The sequence below is a fragment of the Trachemys scripta genome, chromosome 9 (assembly GCF_013100865.1).
Source record: "Trachemys scripta elegans isolate TJP31775 chromosome 9, CAS_Tse_1.0, whole genome shotgun sequence".
NCBI lineage: Eukaryota > Metazoa > Chordata > Testudines > Emydidae > Trachemys > Trachemys scripta.
The window spans coordinates 43,588,304-43,610,400 of NC_048306.1; the positions used below are offsets into that span (position 1 = coordinate 43,588,304).

At 45.7% G+C, this 22,097-nt stretch overlaps 1 protein-coding gene across 5 annotated transcripts in view; it reads right to left on the reverse strand.

Moving 5' to 3' along the window:
• The window catches only part of LOC117882764 (probable E3 ubiquitin-protein ligase MID2), a 286,426-nt gene that overhangs the window by 79,882 nt on the left and 184,447 nt on the right, over positions 1–22,097 (reverse strand). For all 5 annotated transcript variants that reach the window (XR_004647099.1, XM_034781530.1, XM_034781532.1 and 2 more), the window contains exon 3: positions 11,002–11,097. Coding sequence is in view for 4 of the 5 variants with exons in the window: in XM_034781530.1 (XP_034637421.1) it covers positions 11,002–11,097 (96 nt within the window). In the remaining variant the exon portion in view is untranslated. The remainder of the gene's footprint in view (positions 1–11,001; positions 11,098–22,097) is intronic.

Genomic DNA, 22,097 nt, shown 5'->3' on the forward strand with positions numbered 1-22,097 from the left:
GGTGTAGTTTCATAATCATGTTTTCGGAGGAGAGGGAGAAAAGAGGAAGGAAACAATTTAGGCACGATGGGAAAAAAACAGTATGTTTAGAGAATGCAGAGAGGGAGAAGACAGTCTACCTTGTCCTACTGCTTCTTTCTTGGAAACATCTGTATTCTGTGACCTTGACAATGGGTCTGCCCAACACTCATTAGCAGTCTGACCTGGTGTCATTCATATTTGAAAGTAGAAGAGTACTGGAACAAACATCTAGGTAGTGTCTGGAGTAGCCTTTCTAGAGGCGTTAACCACCGCCAGTTAATCAACAATCAATTACCAAAAACCCCAGTGTCAACATACCCTGACAGACTGCCAGCCAGAGGGGTCAGAGAGGAGAGAGATGATACATGTTAGAGAAGGAACTGTCATGTAATGCCACAATGGGGACCCATCTGGCAGAGCTCTGTAGGGTCAGGATAGGTCTATGTAGGGGATTGTTTCTTTGGTTTTGACCAGACTTCCTTTGACTAGGAGTTGCCAACTTTCTAATTTCTGAAAACTGGATCTCCCTGCCCTGCCTCTCCCCGTGAGGTCCCGCCCCTGTCCCACCTCTTCCCCCAAGGCCCACCCCCTGCCCTGCCTCTTCCCCCAAGGCCATACCCTGCTTCTTCCTCTAAGGCCCCACCCCCCGCTTGCTCCTTTCTTCCCCCTCCCTCAGTACTTGATCCTCTCCACACACACCCTGCACTTGCAGCTTGGCTCCCTCTGCTCCAGGGCTGGGATGAGCGCTGCTGCCTGCTGCCTACCTACCCATGAGATGCAGGTAGGAGGCAGCCCTGGCTGAGCAGGGGCTGGCACAGGTTGATGACCCAGCGCCTCCCACCCTGCCCACGGTAACCGGATTTTTTTGACTGGACACTGCCAGGTCCCTTTTATGACCAGACTTTCTGGTAAAAAAATGGACCCCTGGCAACTCTACCTTTGACTCTGACTAATAAATCTCATTTTAATGAGATTATGAGAGTCTCAGAGCTGTTCTACACTGCAAACTTATCTTGGTATTGCTACGTCTCTGAGAGACATGAAAAATCCACACTCCTGAGAGATGCAGCTATGCCAGTCTGGCCCCCGGTACAGACAGTGCTGGCTTGACAGAAGAATTCTTCCATTGACCTAGGTACCGCTTCTCGGGGGGAGGTGGATTAATTACATCCCATCACTGTAGTGAGTGTCTACCCTGAAGTGCTACCGTGGCACAGCTGCAGCTGTGACATCTCACTGTAGCATTTTAAGTGTAGAAATAGCCTCAGACTCTCCAGGAAGGCCACACTGAATGCCCCAGGGGTAAGACAGTGATGGCAATGTGTCCAGCACAACTGGTCCACATTTTTTTTTCCCCAGGTGGAAAATTTTTGACAGAAATGAAAAAAAAAATGTTTTTGGTAATTTTTCCCTCACAGGAAATTCTGACTTTTCACCAAAACCACAAAATCAGGTTTTTGGCTAAAAATTGGAGTTGCAGTGCTTCCTGGGAGTTATAGTTTGCTCCTTGTGTCCCCATTCTGCCCCTCTTGACTACAGCTCCCATAATGCACCCTGGTCTCCCCTTTAGGTGAGGGAATGATTTGCATCATGCAATTCCTGGCCCTGGTGCGTTACAGAAGATGTAATTCAGCTGCCAGGGAATCCTGGCTTATAGAGAAGAAACCTTATATGGAAAAAAATGAAATTTTCAGCAGAAAGCAAAACTTTTTTTGCATAAATTTTGTTTAATTGAAAACCCAATTTTCCATCAAAACACAGTTTTGACAAATAAATTCTAATCTGCCCTTGTGTCCGGAGCCTGCCCTGCTGTGGACTCCAGATCTCTTGGAACCCTGAGTCCTCTCCCAGAAGGTGTGCTGCTAGCTCATGTTCTCCTCCGTGGTGATAACCCATGGTGATAGTGAATTCCCCATCTGAAATGGACTGTGGGGCACATTTCCCCCACCCTACTCCATGCATGCTCCTAGGGCCGCAGACCCTGTGGCTCAGTTGGGTCTTATTAATTGCTCTGCTATTGTTCCTTAAAGGGACAAACTGCTAATTCCAAAATGGGCATCAGTGCCTCAGAACCCCCAGTGCAACCAGCCCCTCTGGGCTCAGCAGCCCACCTTTCCCACCCTACCTAGGCATGCATAACCCAGCAGAGTAAGAGGGTGAGAGTCCGCAACTATGTCCCTTTCCTCAGGCTTGGGATGGAGCAGAGCTCTGGATGCAGGAGATGGGACCTCTCTGGAGTGGGTCTGACACTTGCCCTCATGCTAGGAAAGCAGTTGCTGGGACGAGGCCGGGGGGGAGGTGTGTCTCCTGGGCAATGGGGGGTGGGCGGGGTGGTGCTGCAACGAGATTGAGCAGGAGAGGAGGTATGTAGGGGGAACAGGAAAGCTTGTCATGAACCAACTAGGTTAGTCCCTGACCCCTCCCTGTCTAGGCTCTAGACTCTGGTGCCCAACAACTGCAACGAGCTAGCTGAAGTACTGAGGGGGAGGTAACAGTGGACCACAGCATCTTCCAGGTTTCCCTTTGTTCCTGACATGCTCCAGACTTCTATTCTGAGGGGAGGGGTATCAGAGGGCACAGAGCTGGCAGAGCCCACTTCAGTCATCTACAGTGCCTCATACCATGGCTCTTTGGATGCATATGCCATGCTGCAACATTCTTTTAAATTACTCTTTAAAAGGCTTGGTTTGGAGGATGCACAGTCATAGCACGGACAAGGTTCAAGAGGGGTTTTGTCCCAGTGTACATAACAGGATTGATTGCCTAGCGTGACTGCCTGTGATTTCCACACAACATTGCCGTGGGTGTGTGCACAGGGCAAAGGGATGGCTAGGTGCCCCCTCGCACTGCAAAAGGCCTGGGAAGCTGCTCTTTTGCTCATGCCGCCATCAGAAGACTCTGCTGGGATGCATTAGGACAGGCCAATGGTTTGAGGTGCAGTAAGAATTGAAATCTTGCAGAGAACAAAACGCATTGGTTTATTGACAGGCTGGAGTATGACACTTGCTCATCCCTGCATTGTCAGTGTGCTTCCCAAACACACTCTCATTTGAATTGTCACCGCCCACTAAGCCTTTTCATTGTTTTCAAACAAAAACGTCCCCTTCATTTTGTGAGGAAAACGATGAGACTGCTTGGCCTAAGCAGATGCTGTTTCTTTTCTTTCCCACAAGGTTTCAGTAGTTTTGCAAAGGGGCCAGGTATGTCAAATACTTACCCATAATTGTGGCAAGCTGCCTGCCTATTGATGGGCGAGTGTTAGCAGCTGAAATATGACAGCCGCTGAATTACGGCGGAAACGGCTTGTTGGAAAGGGCTCTCCTGGGTCATGTAGCCCATCTCCTCCTTCACTAGGGAAGGATGTTCTCATCCGCTCTTATTGTAAACATTCTTGCTACTCTGCTTTCAGACACCTCCCATGTTGATGCCTCCATTGCATCTACATTCCTTGGCAAATGCTGTTCAACCTCCCTCCTGGAATAGGACCGACTCCAATTGAAACCCATCCTGCTTTAATTCCAGGCCACTGCTCTGGCTTACATTCCCCACCCATTTCACCACCTTCAACCTCTGCCCAGGGCTGGATTACCCAATAGGCAAACTAAGCACATGCTTAGGGCACCAGCAAAGCAGGGGGCGCCAAAAAAAAAGAAGTTTTTTTTTTGGAAAAAATTTGATAAAAAGAGCATCAAAGTAATCATCATGGGAAAAATCAGAACTTTGCTAGACTTCCTTACACTCCACTACACACTCTTCCCCCATTTTTCTGTTCTCTTTTTATTACCTATCCCCACCTAAACCAAGGGGGCGTCCTACTAATGTAGATTGAAATAATGCGAGGAAATCAGAGACTGTAACTGATCATCCTACTCCTGGTGGTAAAACAGACATTGTTCTAGAGGGTGTGGATGTGTCAGAGACTGAACCTGCTCAAGCTGTAAATAATAGGAGAAAAGATCCTGGTATGTGGGTTGATTTCAGTACTGATGGTGTAGTTTACTGGATAGATTGTGGACCAAATGACCATCAACACCACAATGGGCCATTTGAGAAATCACGTCGGACTTTTACCAATGGCAAACAAACAAGATATTGTCCCCCAAAAAATATTTTTCGGCATGAAAGCAAATGGTGAGAAATACACTTGAGAATGGCTACTGTATTCACCATCAACAGGGTCTGTGTACTGTTTTGTTTGCAAACTTTTTGCATATAAACCTTCAACATCCCGGTTTGCTGCAGATGGATTTAGTGACTGGCAGAATACTGTTTTAATTGAACAACATGAAAATAGAACTACTCACAGAGATTCAATGTTGACATATTCAAATCGAAGACAGGGCTTTGGATTTACACAAAAATTGGAAGAACAAATTAAAGGGGAGCGTGAGTACTGGCAACATGTCTTGCAGCATGTTATAGCTGTTATTCAAACATTAGCTGAATGTGGTCTGCCTTTCCGGGGATCAAATGACACATTTGGATCATTGCAGAATGGAAATTTCTTGGGATTGTTGGAGCTTGTGGCTCAGTTTGACCCATTTTTAGCAGGCCATCTTTCAAAATATGGGAATGCTGGCAAAGGTAACCCATCATACTTATCCAAGACAATACGTGATGAACTCATTGGTCTAATGAATGACAAAGTTCATTCAGCTATTGTGGATGAAATAAGTACTGCTGGGTACTTCAGTTTATCTGTCGAGAAGTACGGCAGTTCCACTGTTATATGTGCGTAAAGTTTAATGAAACAGGAAAAATGAAATTTAGTCACATTGATCTTCATGACACAATATTGAAAGACGGAATACAATGGGTATTTCCAAATGTAGAGATTGCACTACGTATTTTTCTAACATTGATTATTATGAACTGCTCCGCAGAACGCTCTTTTTCTCAGCTGAAAAGAATAAAAAACCCTCAGAGAACAACAATGTGTCAAGACAGACTTGATTCACTTTTCCTATTGTGTATGGAAGCGGACATGCTTCGTCGAGTCAGCTTTGATGAACTTATCCAGAATTTTGCAATTAGAAAATCTAGAAAGAAGCTATTTTAATTTCAGCATACATGTAAGTTTTGTGTCATTTCGAAAAATAAAATTTTATTTTACGGTATAATATTGTTTTTATTTTGAATTACATAGGGGGGGGTACCATAATCTTTTCAGTGCTTAGGACCTCTAAAGGTCTTAATGCAGCCCTGCCTCTGCCCCTTGTGTGTCATTCCCTTTCAAGCACTTCCAGTTATCACTTACCCATTGTCCCTGCTTCTCCAAACTGCACATATTCATTTGCCTTCATCTCTCTTTTGTTAGGCCATGCGCTCCATTCCTCTCATCATCTTTATCACTCTGTTTTGCATTCTCTCTAGTGTCTCAAATGTAGTTGTATAATTATACACACTCAAAATACATCAAGAGAACATTATCAAGGTTGCAAAGTCAGGCACTCAACAGTGAAGAAATGCCAGAATTAAGGTTTCCTGTGCAACTTTAATTCTGCTCCTTTGTGCATATGCACCATGATATAGTCTTTGATTACATTATCACATACTATTTTTTCCATAGGATTCCTGCCTCATTCAGTGCACAGAATATATGGTGCTCATTCAAGGAGCAGCTTTTCCAAATCTCGCATTATCCACATTCTTCAGGGTGTTGCCCCTGCCTTACTTTTTGCACACTCTTCAAACCCTGCTCTGGAGACAGAATTGTTTTCTTGTGGCGCTCATCACTATGGTATCCAAGGGCTTCACAAATATTTGTTAATTTCTCTTCCCAATGCTCCTGTAAGAGGAGTGGTGATGATATCTTACAGGTGGTGGGCTGAAGCAGAGATTAACATCAAACGCCTCCATTAAAGATTGGGGACCCAAAATGAGAAATCTAGGACTGGATTTTGGGGATCATGTAGCATTATATAGCACCTTGTATGCTCAAAGCCTAGCTCCTATTGACTTCAGTTGTGAGAACTCAGCACTTCAGACCCCAGGGTCTCAAGTCAGGTACCCAGAAAATGAGGAACACACAGTTAGTGACCACCTGTGAAAAGTTTAGTTTATGCGACTTGCCCAGAATTGCATAGGAACTCTGTGGTAAAGACAGGGACAGAATCCAGTTTTCCAGGGCAGCATTCAACTGCCTTCACCATCAGACCATCCCTTCTCTTGCTGCAATCTCCTGCCTCATTCACTACACGCTATTCAACTTCTGCAACGAACGACAACAGCCTCCTTCACCATATACCCCTGATTCATCACCAGAACAGGTCCATTCTGTGCACTGAATGAGGCTGGGGGCCTGTGGAAAAACTATATGTGATCATGTGATTAAAGATGGTGTCATGATGCACATGCACAAGGGGGCAGAATTAAGGTTGTCCTAATTCTGACATTTCCTAACTTTTGAGTGCTTGACTTTGCAACCACAATAATGATCTTTTAATGTAGGTTTGGTGTGTAAATTTCCTAAGTTTTTAAAAAAAGAAAACTGAAAAGGTAACCGACGTGGCTCATCAGCAGGGCTGGAACCTTTAGATCCACTACACAGACTCTGCCACTTGAACTAAGAGTAACTAATAGCAATATTAGGTTGTCACCCTTTATGTGGACCAGCAACTAGAGAGCGGTGAGCCATAAACTTTGCCAGTGGGTTTCACAGATATTTGCTGACAGCAGAGAAATGGTGAAACTCAGGAATTTTGAGTTCCATTCCAGATTCTGGAAGGAAGTGTACTTTAAGGGGCTCAGACTCTGCCTCTTTCCCTCAAACTTGACCCCTTCTGCCCCAACCTGTCCCTGTACCACTCCTGTCTCTTCCCCACTCCTGGGCCATCATCTCAGCCATCATCATTCTCCTTGCTTACCAAGTCCCAGGCTTCTGATCCCTGTCTCAGTCTCTTTGCCCAGCCAGTCCTAGTCTCAGTCTCTCCCAACTATTAGTAGTCCCAGTCTTCCTCCTTTCAGTCCCCGTCACCTTGCCCAGCAATTCCACATTTCCCCTCCACCCCCACCCTCCCAAGCTCCTTTGTGTGACACTGAGGTCAATTGGTACCAGTTGGGAAAAGAGTCAATACTCTGTGTCAAGGCTCCTAACAGCCGTGCCAAACTCACTATACCTAGCACACTGCTTTCCTAGTATTTATCCAGACAGAATATAATGTAAGATAGCTAACAAAAGCTTATGTCATCCTGATCTTCATAATCATTGCAATATTTATGGAGTCATGTATGAAATTTGTGTCCACAACAAAGTTGACAAACAGGTTTTGGGTCAGAGGATGTTGAGTCACCTAATTCAGTGTTTCCCAAACAGTGGGTTGTGGGAAGGTTCTAGATTAGTTGCCACATCCAGGGCTGGATTAACCCATCCCTGGGCCATGGCCAAGGCAAACACACACTTCTCCCAGCCTGGTGCGAGACCCCATGAACCAGGTCACAATACCTAGAGTGGGGCATTGGGCTGAGCACTGTGGGGCAGGAGCTGCCACTGCAGGATGAGTGCAGAGGGGGCCGGGTCAGGACTAGTGTTGTGGTGCCAGGGCAAAGGGTGTATTTATGGAATGCTGGTTCACAGAACGAAACAAAAGGCAGTGGGGGTCGGAGGGAAGGGGAGAGGGTCACTTTGGTAAAGTTTGGGGACCACTTCCTAAGTGATATATCCCAGTACAGCACTGGCTTGACTCTGCTAGAGCTTCACACTGTGAGATCATGTGCCACTCGTTACCCTCCCAGCCCTCAGCAGCACCCTTCAGTGCTAGGGTTGCCAGGCATCCAGTTTTCGACTGGAACACCCAGTTGAAAAGGGACTCTGGTGGCTCCGGTCAGCACTGCTGACCGGGCCATTAAAAGTCCAGTCAGCAGCACAGCAGGGCTAAGGCAGGCTCCCTGCCTGCCCTGGCTCCGCACAGCTCCAGGAAGCGGCCAGCGTGTCCCTGTGGCCCCTAGACGCAGGGGCAATCAGGGAACCTCCGCGTGCTGACCCCGCTCCGAGCACTGGCTCCGCAGCTCCCATTGGCCAGGAACTGCAACCAGTAGGAGCTGCAGGGGCGGCGCCTGCGGGCGTGGGCAGCATGCACCGTGCAGCGCCACCTGGCCGTGCCTCCACCTAGGGGCCAGACGTGCCAGCCGCTTCCGGGAGCCGCGCGGCGCCAGGGCAGGCAGGAAGTCTGCCTTAGCCCCACTGAGCTATGAACCGGGAGTTGCCTGAGGTAAGCGCCACCCAGCTGGAGCCTGCACCCCGACCCTCTTGCCCCAGGTTGGAACTCCCTGCTGCACCCTAACTCCCTCCTAGACCCTACATCGCTCACCCCCTCCCATACCCCAACCCCCTGCCCCAGCCCTGAGCCCCCTCCTGCACTCCAAAGCCTCTGGCCCCTGCCCGGAACCCCCTCCTGCACCCCAAACCCCTCATCCCTAGCCCCATCCCAGAGTCCACACCTTCAGCTGGAGCCCTCACCCCACCATGCCCCAATGACCTGCCCCAGCCCTGAGCCCACTCCCACCCTTCAAACTCCTTGGCCCAAGCCTGGAGCCCCCTCCTGCACCCCAAACCCTTCATCCCTAGCCCCACCCCAGAGTCTGCACCCCCAGTTAGAGCCCTCACTCCCTCCCACACCCCAACCCCCTTCCCCAGCCCAGTGAAAGTGAGTGAAGGTGGGGGAGAGTGAGCAATGGAGGGAAGGGGGCTGGAGTAAGTGGGGGCGGGGCCTCAGAGAAGGGGTGGGGCAGGACAGGGCCTCAGGTGTTTGGTTTTGTGCAATAAGCAAGTTGGCAACCCTATCCAGTGGCCCAGACCGGGCATGACGATTATCTGGATTCTATAACCAGTTAGTGGCATAGACACCACTGTGACGTTACACCTCATATTCTTCATAGAAATATGGTTATGATATGAATATGGCATAACTAAGACATGCTTTATGCAAGATGGGTTGTGTGAAGTATTGTTGGAAAGGTTATGATTTACTGAATGTGTAAAAAGCAACAGAGGGTCCTGTGGCACCTTTAAGACTAACAGAAGTATTGGGAGCATAAGCTTTCATCGGTAAGAACCTCACTTCTAATCTGAAGAAGTGAGGTTCTTACCCACGAAAGCTTATGCTCCCAATACTTCTGTTAGTCTTAAAGGTGCCACAGGACCCTCTGTTGCTTTTTATAGATTCAGACTAACACGGCTACCCCCTGATACTTACTGAATGTGTTTATCCAATTTTTATGCATGTATCATTTCTGTATCTGAAGTTAGGAATATTGTCTATGTATCAATTACAACTTTGTGTGTACTTGGGAAAGACCCACCAGACTAAGCAATCAGCCTTAAAGGGCCATTAGGAAAAACAATGAGTCTTTGAAGATGTGCACATCTCCCATCTTCCCTGGAGTTCCTTCCTGTGGACATTGCAAATAAACCTTGTTTCATGGTTGCTTTGACACTGCAAGGTCAGGTGATAAGGTCACCTGGTACAAAATACCACCTGGGACATTGCTGGTATTTTTCCACTGGAAACAAAGGCTTCCCACCTTATGTAAATTCTATTTAAGGCTGGGAAGCAAGGCAATCAGGGCTCTCCATTTGCCTCCCCACCCAAGAAGGAAGACTGCTGAAAGCTCCTGAAGAAACCAAGGAACTAAGCTATGGGAAGGCAAGGGATGAGTCCAGGCTGAGAACAGGGGTTTAGCCTGTAAAGAGACTAAGGAGGTGTGCACGTGAGTGCTGGCCATTCTCCTAGCTAAGTCTTCCCACACAGAGCTGATTTCAGTCTGTGTCTGCAGTTGGGTGTGGCCTTACCTCTATGTGTGTGTGTGTGCGTGTGCGCGCGCGCGCTAGAGAAGGCTTGAGAGCCTAGCACAGCAAAAACAGGGTGAGGAAACCCAGGCTGGTGGAAAGGATGGGCTCAGTGAGACCCTAGCATATCAGGTGGTGCCCCAGGATGGGGGTCCAATCCATCACAACCGCAACCACCCACAAGCAACACAGGCCAGTTTGTGTCCATGTAGCAGCACTCAAATTCCAAATAGCACAGAATTCCTTCTTCCTTCCTACTTCCCCCCTTGAGCCCTGAGCCCACACGTGGGCCCTATGCTCTCACAGTGCCCCACTGCAATAGCAGATGTTCACATGCGCACATCACCTTGTAGGATTGGGATTGGAAGGTGTTCCCTCTGCAACTATCTACGCTACCTCTCATCTCATTGATTGTCGCTTGTTTGTCCTCTAACCCCTGTGTTTTACGATATGGTCTCTCCAGCTCTCACTGCATACGGGTTGCTGCTTCCTCCACAGCACTTATGAGGATAGACTCCTAGGCAGACCGCATGCAGCCTACTCCATACTTCTCTCCACAGTACAGTTATAATTATTCTGTTTATGGTCCATCAGCCACTTCCATTTGCCCTTCTCCAGACAAACTCTATCTTCTCCCGGGAAATTGTCTCAGACACTTTACCGGCTCACAGCTCTAGCTATATTGGGCCAGACTGGCCCAAACTGGGGCAAGGAGATGTAAACTACACCTCCCTGTGTCAACTAATCCTCCTACACCCCGAGAGGGTGACGTACCCACAGTGGTCAGGCAGTGCATGGCCCCACTCATCAGTGACACCGTCCACCTCCCAACATCCAGCTGCCATGGGAGAATTGCACAGAACAATCTCAGGTAGAGGGATCATGTGCAGTTTGCTCATTGTAATGTAGTGTATTTACCAGGAGTCTGTCCTGCCTAGATTTAAATGAATCAAGGTATGGGGTTTCTGCCATTGCCCTTGGGACACCATTCTGCAGCCTCATTTATCTCATGCCAGGGCTTTCCCCTGCATGATCCCTTTCCAAATTTCACCCCATTGCCCCCCTATCATCACCCTAAATAACCCCTCTCCCCGATTCAGGGTTCCCATGCTGCAGGCAGGTATCACACCCCCAATGCACGCACCCCTCAGCCAGCGTGGACTCCCGCTCTCTGAAGCATTGCCACCACGTACCTCCACCTGCTGGCAGATCTGTATCAGCTTGGCCATCTGGTTTTCTAGTTCACTATTGCGTTTAACCAGGTTGGTGAGGTTCGTCTCCAGGGTTTGCTGCCGGCACAGAAACGAGAAGGAAAAAAAGAAAGAGAGTGTAAGCATCAGCAGAGCTGGAGAACCGGCTTCACGGATTATGAACATCTCAGAACATTATCCAGTGGTCATGTTTGATGACAAAACACACACACATTAACAGCTTTGGGCAGAGATGCTTGGTTGCATTGGCAGCTTCCACCTGGGCCATTTGCAGCTACCACAGAATGCTGGAATGCTGCTTCATGTAGAAGAGGGAGGCACAACAACCTGCTTCTAAGCCAAAGCTAATGTTATTTCATTATCCCAGGTTGACAGCTACAGTAACTTTCATGGGTGGCTAGAGGGCAGCACAGTGCAAGTGACCCACAGGGTTTGGCAACGCAGCCTGCATCCTTAAAGGTCATCAGCACAGAGGAGGGATTGTGTTTGTGCCTCCTCTATTACTTTATTGATTTACGACCAAGGCCTGGAATTTGGGAAGTGGGTTTTTAATCCTGCCTTGATTTTTTTTCTTTTTGTCTTTTAATGTACAAAACTGAGTTTGACTCACCTGACTTTCCTGGAAAACTCTAAGCACAGCAGGAGAACTAATCGATTATTCCAACTCTTACAATTTCCCCATGATATTAGGGGTATTTCTAAAAGCCCCAGCTCCTGGAATCATGAGATTATATGAGGTTTTTTTTAAAACACATACATTTCTAATCATTGAGGTTGCAGAGCAAAGCTGAAAAACAGGACCCCTATAGGCTCAAAAACCAGAAGGAAAATAAAAAGAACACCATATTTTTTAAATGTCGTGATTTTTTGGGACCTGGCACCTGTTTTTAAATAATTGGGGTTGGCAGCTCTGATGTTATGACATCAAAAGATGCCGGGCATGGGAAAGTGAAGTGAAGACACTAAACACACTGCACTTATGTTAATAGCTACAGCATACAACTCCAATGTCCTACACACACCTGGAAGAAAAGCTCTTTTGTTAAAGATACATCTCCCCATCTTTCCTCCCTTCCAACTGCAAGCAGAGGAATCTCACATTGTTACCAAAGAGTCCTTCAACAAAAACAGGGCAGACCAGACTTGATATTCCTCATATTTCTAAAGTAAAAAGCAAACAGCTTTTTGTTAAATAGCTTCAGGCTCCATTGAACATTATAAAACCCATAAAAATCACACACCTATTTTTCCCAACTTTCATATAGCAATACATATAGGTAGGCTTGGCAGAATTCAATTTCCTTTTTTTAAAATAATTTTGTCAGAATGTGTATTTTTAAGCATTTTTTTTAATTTTTATTTAAATTTTCACAGTTGTGGGAAATTATAACAGCATCAGAGAATGGGGAGGGGAGACAATTATTATTTAATTACTTTAGACTGCTGAGATTCAAAAAGTTAAAACTTTATAACCATTCAAATACAAATTGTCTACGTAATGTGTCAAATATATAAAGTAAATACTCTTAAATCAAACTCTAATAAGTTCTCAAGGAGCGTTTTCCTTACTTTGACTATTGTGACGGGGCAAGGCCAGATGGCTATAGTAAAGTAATGAGGAACAGGTATGTTAGCCCCAGGTTAAACAAATCCCTGGTACTATGGTAAACAAATGGCAGTTGCTCCAGGTTAATCAAGACACCTGGGGCCAGTTAAGATCCTTCTAGAAAGCAGTGGAGAGAGCTAGGTTGACTGGGACACCTGAAGCCAATCAAGGGCTGGCTGGAACTAGTTAAAAGTCTCCCAGTTAGTCAGTGAGGCACGTGTATCAGGAGCGGTAGGAGGAAGCTGCGCTATTGGAAGAACTAAGCAGTACAAATCCATATTAGGCGCAAGGAAGGAGGCCCTGAGGTAATGGTAATGGTATTGAGTGGGGGCTGCTGTGGGGAAGTGGCCCAGGGAATTGTACACATCCTATTTCCAAAAAGTCAGCTACCATAGCTGCTACTATTAGGGTCCCTGGGTTGGAGTCTGGAGTAAAGGGCGGGCCCGGGCTCCCCCCTCTGCTCCCCTCCCCGATCAATCACTGAGTAGACTGTGCAAGGGAGGGTTGCTTCTCCTCACCTCCCTTGCTGGCTTATGATGAAAATGTCTCAGTAAGCTGTGACCCTTGCCTCTAGAGAGAGAAGGGCTACGTGGAGGGTCACAATGAGCCTCTGAGGCTAGTGAAATCCGCCAGGAAATGCGGGACCCACGGGGATAAGGACAGAGCTTTGTCACACTATCTGTAAATTTTTATCATCATCAATGAAAATATTTTTTATCAGTTGTGTGTTTGTATGATAAAATTGACGTTTATCGACATTTGCTGATAAAAATCTAATCCTTCCAAGCCTACCTCTAAGCTACTCAGGTAAAGACAGAGCACTGCATGCTGGGATTTGTAGTTTTCATGGCTTGCAGTTTTCAGGAGATGAGGGAGACTGCAATCTGCGCTGATTGAGACAAGTGCAGTGCGTCCCTTGAGGCTGCTGACAAGTTGCCAATGCATCCCTAGCTGGACATTGTTCAGCCAACTCTTCTTTTAGCAGCACAAGATGTTATTCTGCATCCAGTTCTCAATTGGGAAACCTGTCTGATATGAATAGGTTACTCTATTTTCTATCCATTCTCTCCCCTCCTCATCTTGTGTCTGTTATTGAGATAAAAGGCTCCTGGGAGAAAAATTGTGGTCTCAGCGACATAACTACAAGCTGTCTTCATTTCCGTTGCCAATTCCCCAATTGGACTAACATTTTGTTCTTGGTAAATTACAATTTAATAAGAGAGAGCAGGATTTCAACCAAAGCAGACAGAGATTCCCGAGAGATTGTTTATTTTGATGGTTATGCCGACATTTTGACTGATCACTTTGGATTCTCTGGACATCCCGCTGTAAGCTCCTTCAGACCCTTTAATCCTCTTGTATTTCTAAAGAGCTAGAGTTTAACATTTTCAAAGTGCACATGTACAGTGAGGGGACTGTTTGATTCCTGTCCAGCACCTAGACAGCCTTGTACTGATGCTGCTGTGTCAAGGGATGGAATTGAGATGGGACACGGGAAACCGGTTTTCTTGTGACTAATTGAAAGGGTGGGTCCAAAAGCAAGGGGAATCCTTTCTAAAATGGGGCCAATGAACAGGAGGTGGAGAGTATCAGAGGGGTAGCTGTGTTAGTCTGAATCTGTAAAAAGCAACAGAGGGTCCTGTGGCACCTTTAAGACTAACAGAAGTATTGGGAGCATAAGCTTTCGTGGGTAAGAACCTCACTTCTTCAGATGCAAGATCTGCAAGATGCAAGGAGGTGGAGAGAGATTTTTATTTTCTAAGCAAGCGTGAGGAAGTGTAAATCATCCCAGCAAGCGCACACGCAGTGTGCTGAAACATGCTTCAAAACTTCGAGAGAGAAAACTTGGGTTAGCAGATGGGTAAATACAACAAACTTTGATCTTAACATACACTGAAGTGTATGTTGCTCCCCTGCTCCCCCACCCAATGGAGATGCAGCATTGTAGAAGCCTTACAGCCCCTAGCCAGAGTGTGCACCTTGGTCAATCTGTCTAACTACAGCCTCAAATGTCAGAAATACAATCACAACCCTTGCACCATCAACCCCACAAAACCCCAAATTTCTGAAGGGGGGTTGTTAATATTATAGCAAAATAAAAAAAGTCATTTGTGGTTAACCACAACTAGAAGGTTTTGTGTGGAAGCCTGGGCCATTTAGATGAACTGAGACAGTTTGCAATCATGCTTCCACTTGCTGCCTATTACGCTAAATGCTGGTTTGCTGTCACATCGGTCCTGGTGTGCTGGTTGATGTAATATTTATGGAGAGGAATGCAATCTAACTGACATAGGAGCAGCTAGAAGAGAGCCCATTTGGAACTATTTCAATATCTGTGGACACACAGTGGACTTGTGCTTTTGGATATCAATAATTTAAATGACATCACATTTCCATTAAAATATGTGCTTCCACTAAGAGAAAATGTTTTATAACAAAGTGCTCACAACCTGTTGCAATACTTGTCATGAAAATGATACCCTATTAATATTTGAAGCTTCAAAGCCGAAAAAGAATCCCCGTGGTGTTTTATTCATACTTGGCTTGGAACTGCAGCCCATAGCTCCCAGCAAGACTCTAACAGTCCCATAAACAAGGATTCCCTCTGAATGCACATATAATTCTGGGGCTGGTTAGCCAATGGAACTTGAATCACAGTCATAAAATACAGGCAAATCATTAATTCCTGAAACCCACTGGCTCCTAAAATATTCAGAGCTCATTTGCAATCCTGTGAATTGCTAGCCAATGGCTGAAAAACATAATAAAGAAATAGGATTGAAAATGACATGAAACTCAAGCGGCTTTCATTAAGCTGAAAATGCTATGCAAAACAAACCTACGTTTATAATGAAAAAGCCAGCTGTTAACAGTTTTTGCCACTGTTTTCTTATAGCTCAATATTATTAAACATAATTTGAATAAAACACTGAGCATTTAACATGCTAATTATCTTTCTCATCATTGACTTGGCTACACTGGAGTTTCTGCGCTGAAATGGGAGTTGATCTTCTTTAATGGTCTAATGCCATTGAGGAGGGGCAAGGAGGGTGGGAGAAATGAGTTTTCAGTTAAATCCTTCATTACATGAAATTCTCAAATAGCTGTTCAGGAATCCAGGATCTACAGCTAAGAACATAAGAATGGCCATACTGGGTCAGATCAAAGGTCCATCTAGCCCAGTATCATGTCTTCCGACAGTGGCCAATGCCCCAGAGGGAATGAACAGAACAGGTAATCAACAAGTGATCCATCCCCTGTCGCCCATTCCCAGCTTCTGGCAAGCTGTTGTCTTTCTTCCGGGGGGGAGGGGGGGGGGAGAGGGAGAGAGAGTGTGTGTGTGTCCTGTAAAGCATCCATAACACTTTATATTGAGCAGGCATCAATTCTTTAAGTGTTCTCTGATATTAAAACAACAGTCCAGATCCTAAGGAAGTACTAAATAAAAAGTCCCAAATACTTTTCTTGATACTCCTGTCCTTCAAACCATCTTTGCCGAAAGACAGGGCTGACCATTGCTCGGTGGACTAGGATAATACATGAAAATGCAAACATAGGTTGCTTCTGTTTAATTTGCTGAAAAACAAAAAGAAAATATACCTGAAGTCCTAATTATACCAGGTAGTTGTTATATCTATAATTATAGAAATTATAATTTCTGTTTAACTCTTATTTTCCCATACTCTATTTTTCCTGAACAAGAGTGCCTATGGAACTCAAAAGTTTGTCTCTTTCACCAACAGAAGCTGGTCCAATAAAAGATATTAAGTCACCCACCTTGCCTCTGTAATTTTCCAAAGCATTTACCTCCTGACCTGAAATATTCCAGTCTTGGTCTCTGCACAACAGTGATTTTTTGGAGTGGGGAAAGGGGGAGCAGCAGCATGGGTATGACCAAAACAAAAACAGCAGAAGCTTGGCCTTGGCATGGACGCAACAGCTTTTGCTTTGTATGTAAACATATGACCATTTTAGAACCACTTCCTAAGCATGAGCAGTACAGTATTCCCTGGAGTCTAGGTGCACTTAAAGATAGATGCATTCTCCACATAAAAGGTGGTTAAATTAGGTGCCAACTTGCTAGTTCATAGATTACAAGCTTTGCTAGCTCTGTAACCTATGAAAGCCAATTATCACCAGGTTTTTTTCTATTTTCTTTCTCTTTTAAGAAAAAATAAGAAAGAGAAAAGACAAGAAAAATAAAACAAATCCAAAATTAGAAAATTTAAGAAACAATTGTTAACGCAATATCAAGGCCACGAGATCAAGACAAATTGAGAAACTGCAAATTTGAATTTGCTCTAGCCATGTTAGCTCAGCCATGCTGGAAATACACAATATTTTCTATTCCTTTCTCCCTTATTAAATGTAACCTTTAATATAATCCTTTATTTTATTAGAGTACACTATAAACTATAAATGTTGGCGTGAAATGTGGCCAGATTAGCCTTTCAAGTGTAACCTTAATAATTGGAGTTTCCTGAATGTTCCTTACCCTCATCACTGGATTAACTAACATATTCCACAAGAATGTCTACTGTTGCCTTCAGATGTGAACACTTAACCATCAAAATTACTCCAGAAAACTCACCTGGGAGATGCGATGCAGACCCTTTTTCCACCTGGTCACTGCTTCAAATCCAGCCTAATTCAGGTTGGTAGTGACCACGAGTCAGTATCATGGAATGGCTGTTGAATGGCATTAACGGAAGGAGTTGGTGGGTCCCAGATCAGTTTACAGTATCATTCTCTAGGTTTTTATACTGCATCCTTCACTCTGGTGTGTGCATCCCCAACCCAAACACTGCCACCACCACTTGGCACTAGCCATGACTGACAATCCCTGGAAAGTAGCCTCACTTCAAGGCTCTTAAAGCTGCAGCTCCTTGAGTCAGGAGAATCTCAGCTTTCATTTCAGAAAGGTCAGTGTCTACCTTTCCTGCTGGTGGGGAAATGCCTGGAGCACTTTACACCCAGAGACTCACACCCCAGTGGATATACAAAAGGAACTCTGTCTCCTGGGCTGTCATGTGCTGCCTTTCACCCACACTAAATTCACTTTAAATCCAACCCCATCAGATACTACTAACGCTTCATTAGAAAGGCAGCAAATGGATGCGAAATGAATGCATCGCGATTTGCTTATTCCAGAACTGAGGAAGGGCTCTCAAAGGACTCTGGCTCTGCATTTCCCTGCACAAAAGGCTGCTTGTGCTGAGTGCTGTTTAAATTTGCAGCTTTATATGGATTTTTAAAGAGGACGCCCATCCGGGGCACCCCAGCCATTAATTACAAACACAATCCCAAAATGTCAAACTGAAACAGAAGCACACTAGTCCCCCCTATCACACAGCACACTCACCAGTGGGCACAGCCATCACAGAACAAAACTCCCACAACTTCACATCCCCACCCATCTTGGCTCTCCCCAAACACAGCCCACACGAACTGGCTGTGCAGCATGCTCAGGAGGTCACAGATATAAGCTATTTTGGCCTAGGAGAGATGGGGAAAATCTATTTAAAACCACCACCACCACTGAAACAAACAGGGCAAAGCCATCAGCCTCCCAGCAAGCAGGTCTCTTGGCAGTCTGAAGATGCACACAGCAACAGCCACAACTGCTCTCAGATCACCTGAGTGGGCTGAGATCTAGCACACAGAAATGTGAGCGGCCCCTGCTGGGTGTTACATAGATATTTAACACATTCCGGTGGGTCCTCATAAGAGGCAAGTGTAACCTTCCCACAACGTTTACACTTGCCTCTTATGATAACCCACCGGAATGTGTTAAATATCTATGTACTGACTCTAAGCAGGAGATTGACAGAGAAGATGAGCAGTTGGAGACACAAACTATGTTTAAAAGGAGGCACACGGGGCTAAAGTTGAGCAGGGGCCTGAAGGGACTAATGAATAAACAATTCAAGCAGAATTTCTTTAAGCAACAAGGGACTGTAATATACAAATCACAGAACTCTACAAGAGAAAAGCGTTGACATGGGGAAGACAAGACTTCTTTATAAGGTGTTTTACTTTCCCCAAAATGGAGAGCTGATGGTTTGTGTAAGTGGTGAGCATCTCAGCCCTGCCCTGTCTGGATTTCCCAGTGCACAGCATCTCGGAGACTCTGGGGCAGAGACTGTCTTTCTCTTAAGGGTTTGTCCAACACCGAGCAAGTTGTTGACAATAATTCAATAAATATGACTAATAATAATATAGAGTAGAATTGGCAGTATATGAACAGTGCAGCTTTTCCTCCCACCTCCCCTCCACATCACCCAGTGTCCTTGAACATATTATTTGTGAGCCATGCTGCTCATAAGCGCTGATCTCCTGCACAGCAACACAGTATACTGATACCACTGTCCATTCCTACTGGTTTTATCACCATTGGTTTGGAATGCATTAATTGTACTCATTGTCCAGGTCAACAAAGCAAGCCTGGTTTCATCAATGAGACAGTTTTCTGGTCTCCAAACATCAACTATGCCACCCAGTCCAACTTTACGTTATGTTACTATGTTTTCCCAGCTAAATCCCATAATCCTGGTTACATCCTAAAACCAAATAAATGGATGCTCTGAACCAAATTCTTTTACATTCCAACGCCTGCTGACCTACTTCACACTACTGCCTTCTCCATGTAAGTAAAGGAGCCCGGGGAGCTGCAAAGCCTGTGAGATTCACTTATTGCCTTAGGAATGTATATCAATTCAGTTCCTAGCTGGGTTATCAAACATCTCTTAGCTGCAAATCGAACTGCATGGGCATCTGCTAAGTACCAACTGAATCCCTCTTGCCCTGAACCTGTATGTGCAGCAGTGCAGAAATGCAAACCGGTGGAGCTACTCTGAGACTGTCTACATGAGAATGCTACACTAGTTTAATTTTTTTTAATTGTGATTTTAAACCAAATCTGTTAAGCTGGTACAAAAGGCTATGTGGACACTCAGTTTGGTTTGAACCAGGCTCATTTTGGTTTGGCCAAAGTCAAGTAGGCATTTAATGAGCTGAACTGAAATAAGCCATCCTTAAACCAAATCATATTGTTCACATGCGTCTGACAAAGTGGGTATTCACCCACGAAAGCTTATGCCCCAATACATCTGTTAGTCTATAAGGTGCCACAGGAATCTTTGTTGCGTTTTACAGATCCAGACTAACATGGCTACCCCTCTGATATTATTCACACTGGGGTTTGCAATAGTTTAACTAAATAGGTTTAAAAACTGATAGATGTTAAACTGGTGTAGCTTTCTTGTGGAGATAAGGCCTTCTCTATTTTCCAAAAATTCTGTTCAAAATGCTCTCTTGGGCACAATGGCCATTCCCCACTGGCTCCAGAGCCGGGGCATTTTTCTTGGGGCTATTTCCTGAAAGTAACTCTACCTCCCCCCACGGAAGGACATTTCTGAATATTCTTTTTTCTTGGGCAGGTTTAGGTGCTACACTGGGGCAAGAGCCAGGGCCGGCTCCAGACATCAGCCGAGCAAGCTGGTGCTTGGGGCGGCAGCTTGTAGGAGGCGGCATTCCGCCCAATCCTAGGGCAGCATGGCTGCTTTTGTTGTTGTTGTTCCGCTCCGGCCGCCCTGTAGGGGGAGGCGGCGCGGAGGACGGGAGCGCCCTGCAGCAAGCCCGGTAGGGCAGCCCGCGTCCTTCCCTCCCAGCCGACCGGAGCAGCGCGGAGCCCTCCCGGCCCCCTTCTCTCTCTTCCCCCGCTCCCTCCCCCTTCCCCCGGGGCACATCTGCAGGGCAGGGAGTCCCCCTGCACCATGGCTCCGCAGGTTTTTTTTTTGCTTTGCTGTCCTGGCCGCCACGGTTGGGTTTTTTTTTTTTTGCTTGGGGTGGCCAGAAAGCCAGAGCTGGCCCTGGCAAGAGCCTGGGAAGGCCTTGATGGCACTCAGAAGTCTCACCGCCTGTCACCAATTAAGAGGCGAAGATGTAACATGACTGACTATTCACCAGGTTGGAATTGCCAGCTAGATGCAGTGGCACAGAAAAGCAGCCATTCCTGTCACTGAAACGCCTCTCGTCCCTAAAAGTGAGGCTAGGGCCCTGGGCAGCATCCCTCCACATCTCCAGGGCAGGCCTCAGACACTCATTTCACTGTGGTAACTCAGTTTTAACTAAAGGAACGATAGCTTTCGTTCTCTTCACAGACCCACAACAGAGCAACTGGATCCCCCATGCTGATTCCTGCAACTACTCCCTGTTCTTGAGGGTCACCAGCCTCAACGCTGATGATGACCCACACAGAAGACTAAGGTCGCCTCTTTCCTGGGCCAATAAGGATCACAGGAATGAGTGAAATATGGCACCTGCCCTGTATGCACCAGGCCATGTCAATACACACACAGTAGCTGTAATGCTAGCCATATCAGAAAAATAGGCACATACTGCCCAAGCCACTGGGAAAAAAATAATTACAAAATTCATCACAAATAGCCAACAACTGGCCACAAATAGGCAACACCCAAATCACTTACCAGACACAACCATAAGGAGGATAAAACCCAAACCCCATCCAACACTTAATGGAACTCCAGTGCAGGCAAAGGCCCAGATAAACACATGGGCCTTGCTCCCTCCATAAAAGGTGAACAAACTTTTATGATTTTTTAACACACTATTGCAGTAGCAGCAAGAACCTAACCAGACTGGGCCCCACAGTTCCAGGCACTGTGCAAACATGCCCCAGAGAGCTTAGTGTCTAAAAGACAAGATGGAAGAGGTGGATGAGTCAAACATATGGGTTGGAGTGGAGGGGAGAGAGTGTGGTGATAATAGGACGTGGGCAATTCTTAACCAATCAGGGCAGTGATCACAACTTCCCACTGCCTAGCTGAAAACTCAGGGTCTGGCACACTAACAAGACAAGTCTGCTAGAATTGAGGAGCTCCCTCCACGGAAAATGCCAGATCCAAAGAGTTTAAAGTCTTGGAGCTGTTAACAGAAGTGCTTAGGCTGACCTCAGCTATCCAGAGCGCGCATCAGAAGAAAGGCCCCAGGAGTATTGGTGGAGGTGCTCATTAGCTGCACTAGTTGTGTCCATCTCTGATGCAGTGTTTAAAAATCAACCTCCTCTTTCTCTCCCCTGACTGTTTTAGCAAAATTAATTAGGAAAAAAATCTATTGAAGATGAGCACAATTTATTCCGTTTTTGTAACTTAATGAAAAAATTGCAATAGCTACTAGAACAAGGCAAGGAAAGGTACAATTTAGTTTGCCAAAAATCTCCGAGTAGCTCACAGCTATGACACTAATGCATTTTAAGTCATTTTGAAGCAAAATAATGCTGGTAAAAGCTGAAATAAAATACCAGCTTTCATGAGTGATATCACCCTAAGTAGCAGATTTGACCTAGAAAATCAAACAATTTGTTATGGTGAAGTTATGACAGTGTTTATAATTGGGCTCAATATAGTCTGGAAATGAAGCTTTGAGCCAAAAGAGAGACTGATAATTATCC